Source organism: Pristiophorus japonicus, chromosome 1, assembly GCF_044704955.1.
Source record: "Pristiophorus japonicus isolate sPriJap1 chromosome 1, sPriJap1.hap1, whole genome shotgun sequence".
In the NCBI taxonomy this organism is placed as follows: Eukaryota; Metazoa; Chordata; class Chondrichthyes; family Pristiophoridae; genus Pristiophorus; species Pristiophorus japonicus.
In genome coordinates, this window is record NC_091977.1 from 469,370,975 (window position 1) to 469,394,715 (window position 23,741).

The 23,741-nt window shown below is 40.1% G+C and overlaps 1 protein-coding gene across 3 annotated transcripts in view; it reads right to left on the reverse strand.

The window, feature by feature from the left end:
- Window positions 1-23,741, reverse strand: part of virma (vir like m6A methyltransferase associated) — a 166,271-nt gene that overhangs the window by 102,964 nt on the left and 39,566 nt on the right. For all 3 annotated transcript variants that reach the window (XM_070894144.1, XM_070894154.1, XM_070894137.1), the window contains exons 9-11: window positions 16,522-17,013; window positions 11,414-11,568; window positions 4,236-4,318 (exon numbers count right to left, since the gene is read on the reverse strand). In XM_070894144.1, coding sequence (XP_070750245.1) covers window positions 4,236-4,318; window positions 11,414-11,568; window positions 16,522-17,013 — 730 coding nt within the window. The remainder of the gene's footprint in view (window positions 1-4,235; window positions 4,319-11,413; window positions 11,569-16,521; window positions 17,014-23,741) is intronic.

Consider the following 23,741-nt stretch of genomic DNA (forward strand, 5'->3'; position numbering starts at 1 on the left):
GTTACCTGCACGCTCTCTCGCGCCCGGCCGTCCCACCCACCCGCACCTATCCCCAATAGAGTGGCCTCTCCCACCGGCAGGCCCGCTGACTTCCTGGGCCGAGTTATGAAGGTAGGACTTAAGTTTTATTTTTTAGTTATTTATTTTTTCATGATTATTGATGGTTTTTATGCTTCTTGAATGTTGTTGCGAAGGTGTTTAGTGCTTTGCAAGGTCCTCTCTGTTTCCCTTCTCCCCATCCATCTCTGGCTACCTGTGCTGATTTCTTAACTCTCCATAAATGTTTTCTGTGCGGCCACAAGTAGCCACATATGCTGGCCTAACTTAGTTTGTAGCAACTATTTGCTGTCCAAACTGGCTTAAATGGCCAAAACAGGCGTAGGTGGGCTGGTAACGTCCCTCTTTGAAAAAAAAAAGTAAACTTAAAAAAAACTCACTTACACTGGCGCAAATTATATGTGCAGAATGGAGATTTTTAAGATACTCCAGAAAAATCAAGTGGCCCCCCAAAAAATGGGCAAATTTGGGCCCATAGAAGCACAGAAATTTACAGCGTAGAAGGAGGCTATTTCGGCCCATCTTGTCCGCAGCGGCCGATAAAGAGTCCTCGGTCAGCAGCCCTGAAGGTTACATATAAACTTGTGAACAATGGCGGAAAGGTAAGGAGCACCCAGCCCAATCAGTCCGCCCCACACAACTGCGACACCCCTTACACTGAAACATTCTACACTCCGCCCCAACCGGAGCCATGTGAACAATTTGCTTGCATCAATTTTGTCAATTCCATTCATAATCTTGAAAATGTCATGACAGAGGTCTAAATGTTTAATAATAACTTAACATTTATGCTGTATAAGAATTGCTTTGTTCAAGCCTATATTCAGATCTATGCCAGCAACAGGACCAGTAGTATACATTTTCATTAAAGTAATTTGCTATTTTATGAAGCATATAGAAAGTAGCATAGAAGCTAGCAGATTACTGCAAAGCATGACACAGCACACCACTCATACAATATACGTATCGGCACTTACTTCTGTTAATTTTGGCAAGCTGAACTCACTGGCATCACCAGTCACATATTTGAGTTAGACATGCAAGTCTAGTAATACTACTTCTCTAAATTTATCATAACACATTCATTTTTCGACAGTCACTAGCGCCATGTTCGTCATTTTGATGACCAGATAGATTTATGGTAGCTAAAGTAGCACTTCAAGTTGCAGTTACTTTACTTTTTCCATTGCAATTTAATCTGATGAAATATTGACAGCGTTATGCAGATTTAATCTTTTGGATTCTACCGAGATATTTACTTATCTTGACACAGTTGGGCTGCATTTGAACATGTTTTCACATGTCAACGGTTGACCTGATCATATCTATGGCAATCTTCAGAATCTGTCCTTTTAACTGGCTAGGAAAACAACTTTAAAGCTAATGGAAAATCCTTTTTCAAATGAATTGATCCCACCTCTAAAATGAACAATGAAGCATAGGGGCAGAATAATAAAAGTAAATGAAAGATGTTAGTTATAAAAAAAAGATTAGACGAGAATAGAGTATAATAGACAAAGAAATTAAATGCAAATAAAAAGGAGAAAATATGAATAATACTGTGGATACTGGCAAGAATAGTTTATAGTAATTTTTAAATTAAATTTTCTGCCAGTATTCTTACATTGGCACAAAAAATAGAAAATGCTGAAAACTTAGTGGGTTTTAGCAACTATAAACAAACAGGTTATTGTTTTGGGTGTAATCCTTCATCAGACCCAAAGGGTTACATCCAAAAAGTTAACGTGCCTCTGTTCTTTACAGATGATGTTAGACCTGCTGTATATATCGCTCTTTTCTGATTTTGCTTCCAATTCCAGTTTTTGCATTATTTTTCTTTTTATTTCCTGAGGCATTGATTCATTGCTAGAATATTGTTCCATAGCTATCGAGCATGCTTTAGTTTCTTGCTCAATTGTCCATTATTCATGTGTGAGCCTTGACGGAGTAAATGTCAATCAACCATGGAAAGCATCAGAACCTAATCCCATCCTGTCTTCATCCAAATCCACATATGCTCACGACCAGCAGGGGTTGCTGATGAGCAATCGGGAACCCTTTTCCATTCCCTTGGCTAGGCGAGTGGTAAAAGACTTGAAAAATTAAGGGTGGGGTTGGGAGGGGGGGGGGAGTAAAATACTACAAATGTTGACAATCAAACAAAAATGGAACATACTGGAGACATTCAGCAGGTCAGGCAGCTTCATTCAAGAAAACACAAGTCATTTTTTTAGGCCGGAAATCGCAGCCTCTCTGGGTGCGTACAATATGCGCACACACTCGTAGATGCCTCACAAGCTCAGAGTTTAGGTGTGTACTTTTTCTTTTGACAGATCGCACTCATCCCCAGGAGAAGGGCCTTCGCGGGCAGAGATTTGGGTTATTTGCCCAACTCCTGTCCAGCGAATGTCCTTAAAACTCTTACATCTGGTAAAAGTATGACTTTTAAAAGATATAATTTTTTTTTTTTTTTTTTTAAATCAATAACTTTTATATTAAAACTCTGTCCATTAAGGCAAGTTTATTGTTACCCCCATTAAAACATGAAAAAATTTCAAAAAAATAAATTGTCGAAAACATTAAATTCAATTTCAATTAATTTTAAATATGTGATGTGTTTTTCTTAAGTATTTAAAATGTTTCTGTTTTTGGGGGTATCCTCATTCATAGAAATGGTGATCTCCGTACAAACGGAGCTCACCATTACAGTGACTGGGGATACACCATTTTCATTGGTTGGTCTGGCCCACATGACCCCAGGATGCCCGTACGCTCCTGGAATACGTGAGCATCTGTGCTGGGCTGTGCATCGAGGCCTCGGAGTAAACATTTTTGTTCCTCCGGGACCACCAGATACATTCATAAATGTGTGTGTCGTCAGAGGTATCTGCCCGCAAACCCTGCCTCAGAATTGCAAATGAACAGCATTTAAGAGGGAACAGAGCAAGGGGTGGGGGGGGAGGGGAATGAAAGGGGGGAAAACATACACAATGACTGAAGAAAGGACATAGCATAACCTGTAAAGTGTTACTGTCGGGGATCAGGAGATGGTTAAAAGTGATACAACAGGAGACAAAAGACATAATGAGACAAATCAAAGAAATAAAAGACATATAGCATGTGAAAAGAGCTAAAGGCTAGTAAGTAAGTAAGTAGAATGTGAATCACGTAAAACTGGCAAAGTGGAGCAGGTTCCAATGGCCCAGGAGTCTGGTGGAAGAAAAACGTAGGTCAACAGCAAAGCTGGAAAATTAGAGCTATTTTTTGTTGGAACAATGCAGATTAGGGCACGATATGATAGAATGGGACAGGGTAGATTAAAGCAAACTGTTTCCAGTAGTTGAAGAGTTTAGAGTGAGGGGACATCAATTGAATGCAAGAGATTTAGAACAGAGAGCATGAGAATCTTCTTTATACAGCGTTTTCAGCTTGTGGAATTCATTTCCAAGGTTAGTGATTAATGCAGAAACTATGTTAACATTCAAGATTAGATTGGATAGATAGATGGAGGAAAGGGGGATAAAGGGATATCGGAACAGGGTGCATACATGTGATTAAGATTGTTGTCTTGAGTGAGGGGTAACCACCGACAAAGACTAGTTGGGCCAAATGACCTGTTTCTATGTTGTAACTTCTATGCATGTGTAACTGCTGACCTGAATTAGGGATCGATCCTGTATCTTCCTGGCCGGTATAACCTCAGCAATCCACTAAATAAACTCAGTCATGGAGTGTGTTTTAGTGTACACTTGTATTTTAATTTTTATTTAGAAGCTTAAATTAATATTACAGTAACAAAGCTGTTCCTGATGTTTGAGCCCATTAGTGGTGCAGCAGTGGCTTTCAGTATCACAATGTGCAAGTTGTAAACTAAACTGGTTGACTGACCCAAAGAGGCAAGTTTCCCTGAACCTGCCAACAATCCAAGGGATAAACCTGAAAGAAAGCCAAAAATCAGATCATAACCCCTCAAACCACAAGGGGATCGGTACCCAGAGAACTGATCTAATAATTTTGTGTTCCTAAGTCAATAAGTTTTATTGATTTATGAGTCACCAAGAACAAAATGAAAATTTAGCAGAAACACAACAAATCTCAAAAGTAGAACTGGCTATTCACATTGTACCCTATTTTTAAAGAATACAGTATATCAAACAAACACCAAACTTTTCACTCACCTGTTTAATATATTCAAGAAGGCTAGGAATACAATTAATTTCAAACTTTAGATTCTTCAGTGGCTCCAGCCATTTACTCAATTCTAAAAATCAAGAAAGAGAAATAGAATTAACGGGTACTATAATTCATCAGACATAAGGAGTGATTTGGCCACAGTGGACTGGAAACAGCTACTTGTGGGTAAATCAGTGTCAGAACAGTGGGAGACATTCAAGGAGGTGGTCCAGAAGGCTCAGGCCAAACATGTGTCCTTAAAGAAAAAGGGTGGGAATAATAATTCGAGAGCCCCCCGGATGTTGAGGGACTTACAGGGGAGGACAAAGAAAAAAAGGGACACTTGTCATATACCAATGGCTAAATCCTTTAGAGGAATATAGAAAGGTAAGAGGCAAAATTAAAAAGGATATTAGGAATGCTAAGAGAGAGCACGAAAAATTATTTGAGAGTAAAATTAAGGAAAACCCCAAGATGTTCTATAACATATTAAGAGTAAGAGGGTAACTAAAGAAAGGGTAGGGCATATTAGAGGGTAATCTTTGTGTGGAGGCGGAAGATGTTGGGAGGGTTCTTAATGAATACTTTGCATCTGTTTTCACAAAGGAAAGGGGCAATGCAGATACTGTTATCGAGGAGGAGTGTGATATTCTGGATGAAATAAATAGTGAGAGAGAGGAAGTATTAAAGGGTTTAGCAGCTTTGAAAGTAGATAAGTCCCCAGATCTGGATGAAATGCATCCCAAGCTGTTGAGCGAAATAAGAGAGGAAATAGCAGAGGCCTTTACCTTCATTTCCAATCCTCTTTGGATTTGGGCATGGTGCCGGAGGATTGGAGGACTGCTAATGTGGTACCCTTATTTAAGAAGGGAGAAAGGGATAGGCCGAGTAATCATAGGCCTGTCAGCCTAACCTCAGTGATGGGAAAATTATTGGAAAAAATCCTGAAAGACAAGATAAATCTACATTTGGAAAGGCAAGGATTAATTAGGGACAACCAGCACAGATTTGTTACGGGAAGATTGTGTTTGACTAACCTGATTGAAGTTTTTTGAGGAGGTAACCAAGAGGGTTGATGAGGGTAGTGCGTACGATATAGTGTACATGGACTTTAGCAAAGCTTTTGATAAGATCCCACATGGTAGACTGGTCACGAAGGTTCAAGCTCATGGGATCCAGGGTAAAGTGGCAAGTTGGATCCAAAATTGGCTCAGAGATAGGAAGCAAAGGGTAACGGTTGATGGATGTTTTTGTGACTGGAAGGATGTTTCCAGTAGGGTTCCGCAAGGCTCAATACTGGGTCCCTTGCTTTTTGTGGTATATATCAATGATTTAGATTTGAATTTGAATATGGGGAGTATGATTAAGAAGTTTGCAGACGACACTAAAATTGGCTGTGTGGTTGATAATGAAGAGAAAATCATGGCCTGCAGGAGGATATCAATCTACTGGTCAGGTGGGCAGAGCAGTGGCAAATGGAATTTAATTCAGAAGTGTGAGGTAATGCATTTTGGGAGGGCTAATAAGGAAAGGGTATACACATTAAGCGGTAGGCCACTTAATAGTGTAGATGAACAAAGGGACTTTGGAGTGCTTGTCCATAGATCCTTGAAAGTAGCAGGCCAGGTGGATAAGGTGGTTAAGAAGGCAAAAGGAATGCTTACCTTTATTGGCCGAGGCACAAAATATAAGAGCAGGGAGGTTATGCTTAAATTGTATAATACGCTAGTTAGGCCATAGCTGGAGTGTTGTGTGCAGTTCTGGTCGCCGTATTATAGCAAGGACGTGATTGCACGAGAGAGGGTGCAGAGGAGATTTACTAGGATGCTGCCTGGAATGGGGAATCTTAGTAATGAGGACAGATTGGATAGGCTGGGTTTGTTCTCATTGGAACAGAGAAGGTTGAGAGGAGACCTCAGTGAGGTGTACAAAATATTGAGGGGCCTGGACATAGTGGATAGTAAGGGCCTTTTTCTATTGGTGTAGGGGTCTATTATGAAGGGGCATAGTTTTATGGTGATTGGTGGAAGGTTTAGAGGGGATTTGAGAGGGGACTTCTTTACGCAGAGGGTTGTGGGGATCTGGAACTCACTGCCTGTAAGAGTGGTGGATGCAGAAACCCTCACCACTTTTAAGAGATGGTTGGATGGGCACTTAAAGTGCCATAACCTGCAGGGTTACGAACCTAGAGCTGGTAATTGGGATTAGACTGGGTAACCTCTTGTTGGCTAGCGCAAATATAATGGTAAGTACTGCAGGGAATTGAATACGGCCAGGGTGACTTCCTGGACTAGTTTTGATTGCCTGGATGGGTCGGAGAGGAATTTTCACAGATGTTTTTCCCCTAAATTGGCCTGGGTTTTTTAATCTGGTTTTTGCCTCTCCCAGGAGATCACATGGCTCCGGTTGGGGTGGAGTGTAGAATGTTTCAGTGTAAGGGGTGTTCGCAGTTGTGTGGGACGGACTGGTTGGGCTGGGTGCTCTTTACCTTTCCGCCATTGTTCATTGGTATATATGTAACCTTCAGGGCTGATCAAGGGCCGTGCGGCTCTTTGTCGGTCGGCGCGGACACCATGGCCGAAATGGCCTCCTTCTGCGCTGTTACTATACTCAGCTATCCAGTACCTAATCTGGGATTTCTACAAAAGAAGCTCATTTTGAATGCTGCCATTTGGATTTAATAATTCTCAAAACATGAAAAATATTTCAAAATAATTTTTTATGCTTAGTTGCAGAGTATTTAACTGTTTTGGATAGATACAAACCTATGATTTAGTCCAATATGATTGATCAGATAACATATTCTAAATCATGCCAATTTGTTAAATTACATTTCTTGCAAAAATGGTATGTGGTTTTAATCCTAGAATTACAAAACAAAAAGCTGCATACAAAAATATAACTACTGACTGGTTGCACGCTATCACAAATGCAGTCCTGGAGAGATCAACTGAAAATTTGGTATAAATGCTTCAACAAATGTAACTAAAATTATAAGTTAACAATTTATTCGCAATAAAATAAAAACAAAAAGTGTAGAAACTTGTTTAGTACTAATTATTTGCGCTCACCAAAAATGAAACTCATATTAAAGTGAAAGTCTCCTGTTCAGGTAATGGGATCATGCCCCAATTAAATACAAATCCAGACATGTATACATATATGGGTTAGGATTTGGTGATGATTAAGATTTTTCCCTTAATTTTACTTCTAAATAGCTTGTGGATTTGTATTGTAGCTAGAATTAATGAAATGATTAAAGTTGTTAATTCCCAGGACGCTTTAGGGTTTAATGTGTCAGGGTACAATTTAGCTGACTGCAGTTTAGCTTCTGCTGAAAGTGCAGCATGTGTGCTCCATGCATGTTGACTACATTTTGTCACCACATTGTGAAATGAGATTGCCAAGACAGTTTTGAGATAGGAAATGGGAAAATAGGCCAGGATGGTAAATAAGTTGGCATCTGGTGTTTTGTTGGAAGTATCTCATTTCTTGGGCTCTTGTTCAAAATTAACACTTGCCATGACATAATGAATCAGCAAGGACAGTGTGCTTGAGAAGTGACCTATAACGGTCTTGAGCTTTCCTTAACAATTTGTAGAGTTGGGATTGAAAGGATCAATGTAAAATGGGGTAATTGTGTTTACTTCTGTGTATATCTACTGCTTAAAAACATTGCGTGTGCCTGGACTTGGTCGAACACAATAAAAGAATTATATTGCAGCCATATTTGGTTTGTCAGATTCAAATTTTCTTACAGTATTGACAAGCCCATTGTATTTCAGCCAAGTAATCAAGAGTCTGGATGACATATTTACTGTGAGGTGCAGCCTGGCTTATATTAGCATCTCACAAATTATACACATGCATTTTCAATAAAGGTCAATTGACATTTGTAGTGTAAGTCCTGACCAGGGCTACCAGGTTAATTTCATCACCCAAGTACTGCATCAGCTAACATCAGCTAACTCAGCATGGACCAGGAACTGAAACTTGGAAATTTAATTCAGTGGGATAAGAACATAAGAAATAGAAGCAGGAGTAGGCCGTATAGCCCATCAAACCTGCTCCATCATTCAATATCATGGTGAACTTCTACATTAACTCCACTTTCCCATATCCTTGATGCCTTTCGTACCCAAAATTCTATCAATCTCAGTCTTGATTATACTCATCGATTGAGCATCCACAGCCCTCTGGAGTAGAAAATGTCAAAGATTTACAAGAGTGAAGAAGTTGCTCCTCATCTAAATCCTAAATAGCCGACCCCTTATTCTGAGACCATGATCCCAGAGTTCTAGACTCTCCAGCCAGGGGAAACAGCCTCTCAGCATCTACCCCGTCGGTGATGCCCTCTAAGAATGTTGTACACTTCAAAGAGATCACCTCTCATTCTTCTAACCTCTAGCGAAGATAGGTCTATTCTACTCAATCTCTCCTCATAGGACATCCCTCTCATCACAGAAATCAATCTAGTGAGCCTTTATTGCAAGAGGGTTGGAGTACAAGAGGAGGACAGTCTTGCTGCAGTTATACAAGGCTTTGGTGAGACCACACCTGGAGCACTGTGTATAGTTTTGGTTTCCTTACCTAAGGCAAGTATACCTTGCCTTAGGTTAAATTCTGTTTTGTTCTACTTTTGTTTTTGCTGGAGATTGTCCATCACCCAACAACCCATGCGACTGGCCATCATATGTGCATTCAGTGATACTGAATTCTATGTTGTCAATGTTAACCAACCTAGTTGGTTCCTTGACACATTGTTCAAGAAAACTGTCTCAAAATATTCCACGAATTCATCCTCCAATCTACTTTTGTCAATTTAGTTTGCCCAGTCTATATGAAATTTAAAGTCCCACATGATTATTGCATTTCCCTTGTTAAATGCTTCTGTAATTTCCTGATTTATACTCTGTCCAACACTATGATCTCTATGAGGGGACCTAGAAACTACTCCCACCAGTGTTTTCTGCTCTTTGTTATTTCATAGCTCCACCCATATTGATTCTACACCCTGATTTTCTGGGCTGCGATCCTCTCTCTCTATTACCTTTATCACATCCTTTATCAGGGCTACCACACCTCCTTTTCCATTTGCCTATCTTTTCTAAAAGTCAACTGCCCTGGAATATTTCGTTCCCAACTATGGTCACCCATGCAACCACATCTAAGTAATGGCTACTAGATCAAACCCATCTATCTCTATTTGTGCCATTAATTCATCCATCTTGTTACGAATGCTTCGTGCATTCAAATATAGTGCCCTTAATCTTAACTTTTTACCATCTTTCCCTGATGATGTCTTAGTCGCTAATGCACTATTAGCATTATTAAACTCTGTCCCTTTTACCCAAATCGCTACTCTACAGCTGTGACTTTTCTCAGACATGCATTTACCCTTATCTAAACCTTCCCGCCCCTGCTTTTGCGAACTCTATTTCAACCTCTTTGACATGGCTCATGGATATTTTTCTAGTGCTTTATTGGTTCCCTATCTTTCTCTTTCATTGATTTATTGACTTGCTTCTTCAAATTCTGTGTGTTTTGTTCTACTTCTGTTTTTGCTGGAGATTGTCCATCACCCAACAGCCCATGAGACTGGCCATCATAAGTGCATTCATTGATACTGAATTCTATGTTGTTAATTTATGTGAAGTATGTTACACCCTCTTCCTTTTTACAATGATAGAGAGTTTACTAAATGTGGGAACACTGGGATGGGGATTCTTAAGTGTGTGGGAACAATGCTGAGTGATGTGGAGGTTCCAGGGTCTAGGATTACTGGGAAGCATGCTGGAGTTTGGCGGTGGTGGTGGGGGGGGGTGGTTGGAATTTGATAGCACTGGGTTGACAGTGGTGGGGTATGGGAATATTGAGAAAGAGACTTCCCAATTGTCGAAATACAAAGGTTTCTGGTAGCACCGAGACTTGTGTAAGGGATCTCGGGGTAATGGAAACTGGATAGTGAGACTTTGGACCACTGGGGAAGAGGGGACTTACAATATTGACACCAATTAAAGACAGCAGAAATCTTGAACCAATAAACTGATTAGAATGCTCCTGCATAAGGGCTTTGGGCAGACACAAAGGGCTAGATTTTCAGTTGCCGGCAAAAACAGTAGTTTTTCGCCACGGAGGGTCAAATCGCAGCGAAAACCTGGTCGCAAAGTCGATAAGTTCTAGCCCTTTAAAAGATTAAAGTATGAATTTTGTTCACATCTTTGCTTACTGTGATCAAATGTATCCTTGCACGGCATGAACATTTAGCACTTAAAACATGCAGTAATTTCCAAATCACGTATTTCTTTCTAAATGGCTAAACTTGCAAGAATATATTTCAAGAACACAGCCTACGCTATTTAGGAAGCTATTTCATCTCATCCGTGTCCTAACGCGCACCAAGTCACGATCACCCTTCACCCCTGTGCTTTCTGACCTACATTGGCTCCTGGTTAAACGATGCATCGATTTCAAAATTCTCATCCTTGTTTACAAATCACTCCATGGCCTTGCCCTTCCCCATCTCTCTAATCTTTTTCAGCCTCACAACCCCACAAGATGTCTGCTCGCCTCAAATTCTTCACTCTTGCACATCCTTCATTATAACTGCTCAACCATCAGTAGCCGTGCCTTCAGCTGTTTTAGCCCTAAGCTCTGGAACTCCCTCCCTAAACCTCTCTACCTTTTTCCTCCTTTAAGACACTCCTTAAAACCTACTACTTCAGCCAAGCTTTTTGTCATCTGCCTTAATTTCTTTTTTTGTAGCTCGGTATCAAATTATCTGTTTTGTCTTGTAACACTGCTGTTGGGACGTTTTACTACTTTAAAGGCACTATATAAATAAAAGTTGCTGTTGTTAGCCATTTATAAGACACTCCTGTCAATGTACATAAATAACAGATTCCTGAAAATGTTTCATTTTGTGTTCCGAATCCCTTGCATTTTGGTCCCACCTCCTAAAAGGAGCTATAAAACCTGCTCCAAGGTCCCTATGAATGCTAACCACGATAATACGTGTGAACATTTGAGTAATTTGACATTTCTCCATTTTCCCGACATACATTTATCACCTTCCTGATGGCATGGCCGAAACCTGACAATACCTGTACATTAAGCCATGAGCATGAACCCACATGACAGACACAGACAACGCATTAAGAAAAAGTAATTAAAATTACTTTACCTTGTAGTTTGGGATTGGTGTCATCAGCCTTGCAGAGTCTCAATAATCCAGCAGAATGTTGTTCCAGCATTTGCCCATCATGAGTAGATTGTACTGTTAGTAAAATAAGCATGCACGCATAATTGCACGCAACAGATTTTCTGGATTTTGTGTCTCTGGAATTTAAAAAAAAATCAAAGTGTATCATCTTATGTATATGTATAATTTGCAATTACCCCGATTAGCCAACAAATTTTACATCCATATCATCAAGTAACATTGGCCCAGAAATCCCAACCTCTCCGGGTCTGTACGGACCCAGGAAGGCATCGCAAAAGCCGGTTTTCAGTACACAATGCGCACGTGCTGAAAACCGGCTTTACCGATCTGACAAGTTCTGGCTTGACTGATCCTCCACATCTCGGGAGCGAGGACATTTGCATGGGCAAGATTGCGGCATTTACCCATATCTTGCCCAGTAAATGTCCTGAAAACTCTTGCGCTTGATAAAAGCAGGCACATAGCCTACTTTTACAGGAGTACGCGTTTTAAAACACAAAAACATGATAAAATTAAATTTAAAACGCACATTTTATTGTTAAAAACTATAATTAAAAAAACTTTTAGAAATAAGTTTTTTTTTTAAATCGGGAAAATATATATTTTTTAATAAGACATAAATTACTAATTTAAATTAATGTTAAATATGTGGTGTATTTTTTCTATTTTTTTTAATTAGTGTTTTAGGTGTTTGGGGGGGGTTCTCAATCATAATAATGGGATTCTAAGTTACGGAGTTCCCATTATGATGAATGAGAAAATACTTTACCTTGATTGGCTGCCCAGAGCCATGTGACTGCAGCTCCAAATTACAGACGTGCGTGCACTCTGAAGCGCAGGGAGAAGATGCCTGAGGACCGCAATTGTTGGTGGGCGCAACAGTAAAAGGTAAGTTCCCTTTTTTAGCCTATCGTCCGCGGGAAGCAGCCAACCGGGATGTCTAGGCCATTACATTTTTTAGTGGTTTGGAAATCCAAGAGACTTCAGAATTTTCCATTTGGCTAATGTTCATTATTCTAATCTGCCACCCAAAACAAGGGGGTGGGGGGGTGCTAGTTGCAATCTAAACAACTAACCCTAGTAACAGCTACACAAAGGGCTGTCTAAAAAAAGTTAAAAGCTAATGATCTGTCCACAACCCACCAATCACTTGAACCCCAAAAAATTGCAAAATCAAAGCTCATTTCATGAAATGAACGTTTGACCTTAGCTTTAATACACTGATATGGTGTTGCCGTCATTAAACTGCAACTCCTCACTGGTTCTTGTGAAACACTGTAAATTGCCATATTCAGTGCAGGAAACCATGGGGACAGGGTCCAAATTTGGAAGCCAGGCTGGAGAAGCCAAAGGTGCAGGTTTGTTTTAAAAGGTCTTGGAAAAAGACCCCAAAAACAATACATGAAATAAAATGGATTTAAGGACTATACTAAAAGACAAAACAGGTTGACCATCAGAAATTTACCGCCAATCGTGACGTGGCATTAGAAATGTAGGTGTAGCAAATGCTAACTGTTAGAAGTTTTTAATTACTTGTCTTTCACATGCAACATGCATCTCTACAGTGCTCTTCATGTGCAGGAAGACATCTCAGAGCACTGCACTAAAATATGAGAAAAAAATGTTTGTCAAGCTGGAGGGAAAATGGGTAAGCAGTCAAAAGCAAGGGTGAAACAGAGGTTTTTGAAGGAAGAGAGGGGGTGGCAAATTGGGAGTTTGAATGAACTAGAATGTACTGGCTAACAAAGTAGCTACCAATGATGTAGTAGGAGACAATGAGCAGTCTAGTGTTAGAGGAGCAGAGTATGAGGAGATGAGGCTGGAGATCAGTGAGGTAAACAAAACCATTATGGGATTTGAAAATGAGGATGAAAATATTGGAATCAACTCACTCGGGCAATAGGAACCAACAGAGCTTGGAACTGATGACGGTAAGGGAGATGATCATGCAGGACTTTGTATGATGGGAAGATGCTTTCTACTGCTTTAGGTCTTGAGAAGTAGCGACAGGGATAGCAGATGCATTGGTTGCAATCTACCAAAATTCCCTGGATTCTGGGGAGGTCCCAGCAGATTGGAAAACTGCAAATGTAACGCCCCTATTTAAAAAAGGAGGCAGTCAAAAAGCAGCAAACTATAAAGCAGGCAGCCTAACATCTGTGGTTGGGAAAATGTTGGAGTCCATTATTAAAGAAGCAGTAGCAGGACATTGGGAAAAGCATAATTCAGTCAGGCAGAGTCAGCATGGATTTATGAAGGGGGAGTCATGTTTGACAAATTTGCTGGAATTCTTTGAAGATGTAATGAACAGGGTGGATAAAGGGGAACCAGTGGATATGGTGTATTTAGACTTCGAGAAGGCATTTGACAAGGTGCCACATAAAAGATTACTGCGCAAGAAAAAAGTTCACGGGGTTGGGGGTAATATATTAGCATGGATAGAAGATTAGCTATCTAACAGAAAACAGTGTCAGGATAAATGGTTCATTCTCGGGTTGGCAATCAGTGACTAGTGGGATGCCGCAGGGATCAGTGCTGGGACATCAACTATTTACAATCTATATTAACGACTTGGATGAAGGGACTGAGTGCAACATAGCCAAGTTTGCTGACGATACAAAGATGGGAGGAAAAGCAATGTTTGAGAAGGACACAAAAAACCTGCAAAAGGACACAGACAGGCTAAGTGAGTGGGCAAAAATTTGGCAGATGGAGTATAATATTGGAAAGTGAGAGATTATACAGTGGCAGAAAAAAATTGAAGAGCAAGTTATTACCTAAATGGAGAAAAATTGCAAAGTGCTGCATTACAGCGGGACCTGGTGGTCCTGGTGTATGAAACACAAAAGGTTGGTATGCAAGTACAGCAAGGGATCAGGAAGGCCAATGGAATCTTAGCCTTTATTGCAACGGGAATGGAGTATAAAAGCAGGGAAGTCTTGGTACAGTTATACAGCGTATTGGTGAGGCCACACCTAGAATACTACGTACTGTTTTCGTTTCCATATTTAAGAAAGGATATACTTGCTTTGGAGGCAGTTCAGAGAAGGTTCACTTGGTTAATTCCAGAGATGAGGGGGTTGACTTATAAGGAAAGGTTGAATAGATTGGGCCTCAACTCATTGGAATTCAGAGGAATGAGAGGTGATCTTATTGAAACGTATAAGATTATGAGGGGACTTGACAAGGTGCCAGCAGAAAGGATGTTTCCACTGATAGGGGAGACAAGAACTAAGGGGCATAATCTTAGAATAAGGGGCCACCCATTTAAAACTGACATGAGGAGGAATTTCTTCTGAGGGTTGTAAATCTGTGGAATTCACTGCCTCAGAGAGCTGTAGAAGCTGGGTGATTGAATAAATTTAAGACAGAAATAGACAGTTTCTTAACCGATAAGGGAATAAAGGGTTATGGGGAGCAGGCAGGGAAGTTGACCTGAGTCCATGATCGGATCAGCCACGATCGTATTAAATGGTGGAGCAGGCTCGAGGGGCCGTATGGCCAATCCTGCTCCTATTTCTTATGTTTTTATGCTTTCTCCAAACTGCAACTTGTGAATAGTTCAGGAGGGGAGTTCAGGAGGAGAGATCAGAGATGTTGAATCTTGGAGCTAAAGATATGGACCATGGTTTTGGTGATGAGCGGGGAAAGGGGAGAGAGGTAGGGCTAGTCAGACAAAGCTGTGGAAGTGGGAAAAAGTCATCTTGGTGATTGAGCAGATATGGTGCAGAAAGTTGATTAAGATTGAACAGTACATCAAGGTTCCTTATCTCCCGACTCAGTCTAAGATGACAGTCGAGGAGGTTAATTAAGCTAAGACCAAAGACAGACAGAATGGCTTCAATTGTGGTAGAATTAAATTGTAGGGTTGAAACTTTGGGACACCAGAAAATACTGTGCAGGCAAAGGAGATGCCATTAGAAGCGATGTAATGACTGCTTGCGGCAGGTATGAGCAGAACAAGGAGACAATAACTCAGAAGTGGTGGCAGAGTAGCGACCATTGATTGCAGAGAGTCTAAGAAGAAAAAGTAGAGATAGAAAATCAAGGTCACAGTCAAGTAGATGTCATTTTTGACTGACGAACCAATCATTGCTATGGGTGCATAGAAGTGTCTCAAACAAGGAGATCTGGGAGAGATGAGAGTATTCCAGGACTAGAAAAAAATGAAAGGCTGGAGATAGGGTAGCAGTTGGAGTGAATGTAGTGATTGAGTTAGTTTCTCAGAGGAGGGAGATAAGTAGGCTCAGTGCCAGGGAAAGAGACAAAGTTACCATGCAGAGCTAATACACAGCATATCCGATAATCTTAGACCAGAGCTTATAATGAGCAGAAGTACAGCTGTAGTACTTTCAAGTTTAAGTGTAAAATGGAACACAAAAGTCGATAGCCCAGGTATCCAGATTTGTCCTCCTGTTGTTTTACAAGTGGGGCTGTGCAAAATAACATGCACCCAATGTCCCAATAAAATGGTACCGGGTAGGACATATGATTCAATTATCAAACTTTAAAAAGTATTTTATATATTCATAGATATGTAAGTTTTTAAAAACACATTGAAAAAATGCTTTCAAAAGATGGTTTTAAAAAGGTTTCAATTGCATCTAAAAAAATAACATCTAATTTTATCTGCTGCATGCAAATACATTATTAATTTCCATTTTCTACAAAATCAACATTATTGTTTAACATAATTATGTAAAAAATATTACTCTACTTAGATTACTTAGTAAACTTCCTCCTTTTTCTCGCACTCCAGCCTAATGATATAAATCTGTAAATAAATCACCACTGTGATATTTGTGCACATTTACAATTGGATTTGTTTGGTCAATTTTCTCTAAACCAAGAAACAGCAACACAATTTAAACAAAAACAAAATGATCCAAGATTTGAGAAACTAACCAGTGTACTATTATAATGAACACAATTTTTTTGTACAACTCAAAAATTGTCAACAAAGAAGAATTCCAATAAACACACAAAGCATTGCAATAACAGGGCAGTTCACGGCATTCATTTGTACTATATCGATTGGCATAGTGATTAATTAAAATAAGGTACATTACCCCAAGGGCTCTTTGGAATAGTATTCCATAAGAGTAATGAGACTAGAAAGATTTTTGTCCAGATGGAGCACATGGGACACAGCATTTCTTCCAATCGGATTGAAAGTAATCAGGTAGAGGCTATGAAGAGTTCCTAATACGTCTGCACGGTCTGTTTCCTCAACTGCTAAACCTCGATTTAAGTAGTCAAAAAGTTCAGACACATACTGCAATGCCTGTAATGAATACAAGAGCCATATAGCCAATGTATCATCATTGCCACCATCAGAATGGATACCCTCCTCTTGGTCTTGATCAGAAGTCTGAGACAAGGCTCTGATCAGCAGATTTGTTGCTTCATAATCTGCACTGAGGAATAAAAGACCATTTTGTATCTGAATTAGGAACTTAATCAAGTCTTTAATAGATTGCAATAGACCAGGATGAGCGTTGGTTGCAGGAATAGACAGAAGCAGGGTGAGTGATTCCAGAAAATGGCAACTGTTAAGATACCTGCAAGAAAAAAAATCAAAGAGGCAAATTATTCCAAACTGAAGAATTTTGAAATGGTTCTGCCTTCCAGTCAGCTATTCATACTCAACTGTAAATGAACTATATGGAGGATGAACACATTGAACTGAAGAACAATTCATCTTCTTTATCAATTATATTTATTGCATGTACTTGTAAATTTGATAAATTTAGGCTGAAGGACCCTCAATCACATTTGAATGTACAGTCAATGTTTGGGTTTCATACTTTCAAATGCAGAAATTGAATTGTTTTTACATTCTACCAACACCTTATCCACACCGTAAGCTTTAATCTAATACATGAAGTTAACTTAAATCACCATTATCAACTACAGATACAAAATGCATGTTAACTTTGTAGCTGTTTAATATATTTACTCTGCCTGGTGATCCAATTGTGAACTGTGCTGGGTGAAGTGTGCGGCTAGTTTTTTTTTAAATATAACACAAGAATTAGGAGGAGCAGGCCATTTAGCCCCTCGAGCCTGCGCCACCATTCAATAAGACTATGGCTGGTCTGATCTTGGCCTCAACTCCACTTCCCTGCCCGCTTCCCATAACCCATTAATCCCTTATTAGTTAAGAAGCTGTCTATCTCTGTCTTAAATGTATTCAATGTCCCGGCTTCCACAGCTCTCTGAGGCAGCAAATTCCACAGATTTACAACCCTCATGAGGAAGAATTTCTTCTCTGTCAGAATAAGGGGCCGCCCATTTAAAACTAAGATTATGCCCCCAGTTCTAGTCTCCCCTATCAGTGGAAACATCCTCTCTGCATCCACCTTGTCAAGCCCCCTCATAATCTTATACATTTTGAAAAGATCACACCTCATTCTTCTGAATTCCAATGAGTAGAGGCCCAATCTCCTCAACCCATCCTCATAAGTCAACCCCCTCATCTCCGAAATCAATCAACCTAGCAAACCTTCTCTGAACTGCCTCCAAAGCAAGGATATCCTTTTGTAAATATGGAAACCAAAACTGTACACAGTATTCCAGGTGTGGTCTCACCAATACTTGTATAGCTGTAACAAGACTTTTCTGCTTTTATACTCCACCCCCTTTGCAATAAAGGGGAAGATTCCATTGGCCTTCCTGATCACTTGCTGTACCTGGCATATTAACCTTGTGTTTCATGCACAAGTACCCCCCAGGTCCCGCTGTACTGCAGCACTTTGCAATTTTTCTCCATTTAAATAATAACTTGCTCTTTGGTTTTTTTTCTGCCAAAATGCATGACCTCACACTATCCCACATTATGCTCCATCTGCCAAATGTTTTCCCACTCACTTAGCCTGTCTATGTCCTTTTGCAGATTTTTTGTGTCCTCCTGAAATATTGTTTTTCCTCCCATCTTTGTATCATCAGCAAACTTGGCAATATTACACTCAGTCCCTTCTTACAAGTCATTAATATAGATTGTAAATAGTTGGGGCCCCAGCACTGATCCCTGCAGCACCCCACTAGTTACTGATTGCCAACTTGAGAATGAACCATTTATCCCGACTCTGTTCTCTGTTAGTTAGCCAATCCTCTATCCATGCTAATATATTACCCCCAACCCTGTGAACTTTTATTTTGCACAGTAAGCTTTTATGCGGCACCTTGTCAAATGCCTTCTGGAAGTCCAAATACGCCACATCCACTGGTTCCCCTGTTTGTTACATCAAAGAATTCCAGCAAATTTGTCGATCATGGCTTGCCCTTCATAAATCCATACTGACTCTGCCTGACTGAATTTTGCTTTTCCAAATATCCTGCTACCGCTTCTTTAATAATGGACTCCAACATTTTCCCAACCACAGATGTTAGACTAACTGGTCTATAGTTTCCTGCTTTTCGTCAGCCTCCTTTTTTTAAATAAGGGCGTTACATTTGCAGTTTTCCAATCAGCTGGGACCTCCCCAGAATCCAGGGAATTTTGGCAAATTACAACCAATGCATCCACTATCCCTGCCGCTACTTCTTTTAAGACCCTAAGATGTAAGCCGTCAGGTCCAGGGGATTTATCCGCCTTTAGTCACATTAGCTTACCGAGTACCACCTCCTTAGTGATTGTGATTGTGATTGTGTTAAGTTCCTCCCCCCCTATAACCCTTTGACTATCCACTGTTGGAATATTGTTTGTGTCCTCTACCGTAAAGACTGATGCAAAATATTTGTTCAAAGTTTCGGCCATCTCCATGTTCCCCATTACTAATTCCCCGATCTCGTCCTCTCAGGGACCAACATTTACTTTAGCCACGCTTTTCCTTTTTATATACCTATAGAAACTCTTGCTATATATTTTTATATTTCGTGCTAGCTTACTTTCATAGTCTATCTTCCCTTTCTTTGCTGGCTTTTAAAAGCTTCCCAATCTTCTGTCCTCCCAGTATTTTTGGCCACTTTGTATGCCCTTGTTTTTAATTGGATACCATCCTTAATTTCTTTTGTTAGCCACGGATGGCTATCTTTTCTTTTACACTCTTTCCTCCTCACTGGAATAAATTTTTCTTGTGTTGTGAAATATCTGCTTAAATGTAAGCCACTGTTCATCAACCATCCTACACTTTAATTTATTTTCACAGTCCATATTAGCCAACTCTGCCCTCATACCTTCATAATCTCCTTTATTTAAGCTTAGTACGATGGTTTGGGATCTAACTTTCTCACCCTCCATCTGAATTTGAAATTCAACCATGCTATGATCATTCGTTACAAGGGGATCCTTTACTAGGAGATTGTTTATTAATCCTGTCTCATTACACAGGACCAGATCCAAGATAGCCTGCCCCCTGGTTGGTTCCGTTACATACTGCTCAAGGAACCCATCCCTTATTCACTCTATGAACTCTTCCTCAAGGCTACCCTGACCAATTTGAATTGGTTGGGCCTATACTCATTGGAGTTCGGAAGAATGGGCTCAATTTTGGCCAGGAGTTGCTCCGTTTCTTTTTGTAGAGTAACTTGATTTTTCTGGCGTATTTTAAAAATCCCCATTTTGCACATTCAATTTGCACCAGTGTAAAGTGAGTTAGTTACGATTTTTTGAGTTTCATTTTTTCCTCCCCAAAAGGGGGCGTTACCAGCCCCCTACGCCAGTTCTGCCCATTTAGGCAACTTTGGTCAGCTAATTGTTACTCCAAATCTACTTAGGCCAATATGTGACCAATTCAGAAAACCCTTGGAGAGTTAAGAAATCAACACAGGTAGGCAACATCGGAGGCCATTCGGCCTGGGATAGGGTTAGGAGACCAGCAGAACTGATAGAAATCATCCAGGCAGGAGCACCATCAGTTCTGCTGGTCTCCTGTCCCTATCCCTGGCCGAGTGAGTTTCAAAAGACTAAAATTTAATTTGGTCACTTATAAAGAAACTTAATGACTAAGGAATGTGAATAGGATCAAACAGCTATACAGGACATATGACAAACTTCACAAAGTTAATTTATCGAAGCTTAAACTACAAAAATAAAAGTAGTAAAAGATAGTTGAATTAAATTGCCCTAATCTCTCAACTAATTTAAACAACTATTTGTTTGCAATGATTATACTGGATCGATTGCACTGAGGGGGCCACTCAGCCAGGGTTAGGGGCGGGCAAGTGGGAGAACTGATAGAAATCATCCAGGCAGGAACATTATCAGTTCTCCCACTTGCCCGCCCCTAGCCCTGGCCGAGTGCCCCCCCACCCCCCCAGTGTGATTTCTGGATGATTGAAGCTTCAAATCAACTACCCCTTCTCACAGCAACATTTGGCTTGCATCGGGTCTCTCCCACACAGTGGCTGCAGCAAGACACGGAGAGGCTGGGGGCGAGGAGCTAAGGCGCATGCGTGGACACTCCACTGCGCATGTGAAGACGTCCCGGCACTCTTTTCGCTGCAGGACGCTGGCTCCACCTCCGACTCGACAGGGCACGCTGCGCGACCACAGGGAGGAGGCCGGACAGCACCCAAAGGAGGAATATTTTCAGCGCACTTTTGAACGGAGAAAAGCGGCGCATCTCCGGTAAGTGCGCCGAAAAAAGGGGTGTGCCAAAATTGAGCCCAATGAGAGATGATCTTATTGAAACATACAAGATAATGAGGGGGCTCGACAAGATAGATGCAGAGAGGATGTTTCCACTCATGGGGAATCTAGAACTAGGGGGCATAGTTTCAGAATAAGGGGTCGTCCATTTAAAACTGAGATGAGGAGGAATTTCTTCTCTGAGGGTTGTAAATCTGCGGAATTCTCTGTCCCAGAGAGCTGTGGAGGCTGGGTCATTAAATATATTTAAGGCGGAGAGACACAGATTTTTGAGTAAAGGGTTATGGGAAGTGGAGCTGAGCCCATGATCAGATCAGCCATGCTCGAGGGGCCAAATGGCCTACTCCTGCACCTATTTCTTTTGTTCTTTACAGGTCCCTTGCGTCCCCCTTCTGTGCTATAGTATTCTATGATTCTACGTTCCCAAAACTAAATTCGGGCATATTGGCTGGAAACTGAATGAGAAGGAGGTCAAGTTGTCTTTTCTAGATTACTGCGCATCTTTGATCACAATGTGGTATGAGTAGAATTACTAGGTTAAAGTCAGTGGCTGGCTAGTTAAGTAAGGTTAAATGGTGCTGGCTTTATAAGTAAACGCAACGCTTTTTGGGATAAATCTGGCTGGTACAGGAAAATGGGCCGCACCTCGAAGTTAAGAGGAAGCCAAAAAAAAATCTAGGTTGAAAGTAAAGAACATTCAGTTGAACGTTGGGAGCATTTTGAATAAATACTGGAATTAGAAGCATTTGTAGTGGAAGAAAATTATGACACAGACACTGTGAAATTGTGGCTCACTCCAGAATTCAATGTACAGTTGTTCATGAAAAATAGAGATGATAGCAGAGGAGCAGAGGGAGCCTAATGCATTAAGTTGGAAATGGAGTAAACTTAAATTGTATCTCAGTGTATGGCAAAAAAAATGAACAAGTCTGGATGCATAAACAAGTAGAGGACAGGTTAAACAGCTCGCCTATAGACCCTTAGGCCAGTGAAGAGAAACAGCATTTTATGTATGAGGAGGGTATATACATTTGACAATGTAGTCATAGTTCAACTAACTATGAGCTATGAATGTCCTCGTGCAACAGAATCAGAAATAATAAATATGTCACAAAATGCTTCCTAACCTATTGTGTTAGGAATCCCACTCGGGTGAACATACATCTAGATTCTTGAAAGTAATCAGAATGACAACCATAATAGCCATAGCAGTGAATCCTTTAGGAACAAGTGACCATAATATAATAAAATGTATCATCTACAATCAACATATTAAGTATTAAGACAAAAGTATACAAGTTCAGGGAAACAAACTTCCATATAATGAGAGAACTAAAATAAATTAAGTGGGGCATACTGCTGAAAGACAGCACTATTAATATAAAATGATTTTTTTTTTTTTAAACTGTTTTAGCTTCAACAACATAGCCAAAAAAACTCAGCATCAGTTGAAAAGCAGTCCCAAAATGCATTAACAAAGCAATTCAAAATGGGAATAGGAAAAAAATTCTTACAAAGTCTACATTGTGAAGGGAAGGGAAGAAGTTTGTGAGCAATACAGGAAAAAGTTAAAACATAGTAGATATTCGGGATTCAAAAGGCAGCATCAATGACGGACACACAAAGGGCTGTTAACTACAGTAACAAAACTATTCTTGTACCACCAGAAATAATGGTTCGGGAAGAAGTTATCTAAAATATTAAAGTGGTAGAGTAATTGTAGATAAAAAGGAAAATAGTAGAATTAATGATTAATTTTAAAAGTAATCACTAGGGAGGGAAAGGAGGAGTTTATTCAGAGGCTTTAAAATGCACTGGTCAGATCCCAGTTGGATTGGTGCATGCAAGCACCGCCGCAAAAACCGAGCCGAGGATCACGACCGAGCGAGAAACAGCTAAGCACCCGGTTTTTCTCCGTGGATGGTCAAAACACTGCGAAAAAACGGTCGCAAACCCCTCGAAAATCCAGCCCTTAAGATCCATAGTTCATAAAAAGGTGGCTAAGACCAGAACTCAACAAGGTATATAAATTATCAAATATTATAAATAAAATGAACAGAGTATTACTTAATTAAGGGACATATATTTAAACATACAATCATGGAATCATATGGCACAGGAGGCCGCCATTTGGTCCATTCTGTCTGTGCCGGCTCTTTGAAAGAGCGATCCAATTAGTCTTTCCCCATTGCACTACAAATGTTTCCTTTTTAAGTATATATCCAATTCCCTTTTGAAAGTTCTTTTTGAATCTGCTTCTGCCACCTTTTCAGATTGTACATTCAAGATCATAACAACTCACTGCAGAAAAAAATGTTCATTTCCCCCCCCCCCACCCTGATTTTTTTAATACAAATTAGAAAAAAATTTTTTTTTTTTTTTAAAACATTGAAAACAATTATCCAGATATGATAATAGCATCACAGATATTAGGGCATTAAAATCCAGTTGGATTTGAGGGTATAGAGTTAAAATATTACAGGGAAAAGCTTCCATAGGCTGAATTGGTTTTTCTCACCCTTATATTTGTTTTCTTATTTAAATTGTCCAAATTCCAGTAAAATCAATCTAGCACCCATGTTTTACCAGCAGTTTAATAACCAGAGCACCACTAAAGTATTGAGGTCAACCTGTTGGCCATCATGGCTGTTTCTAGGCACCAAACTCTTTAACCAGTTAAGAGCACTCAATGTCGAT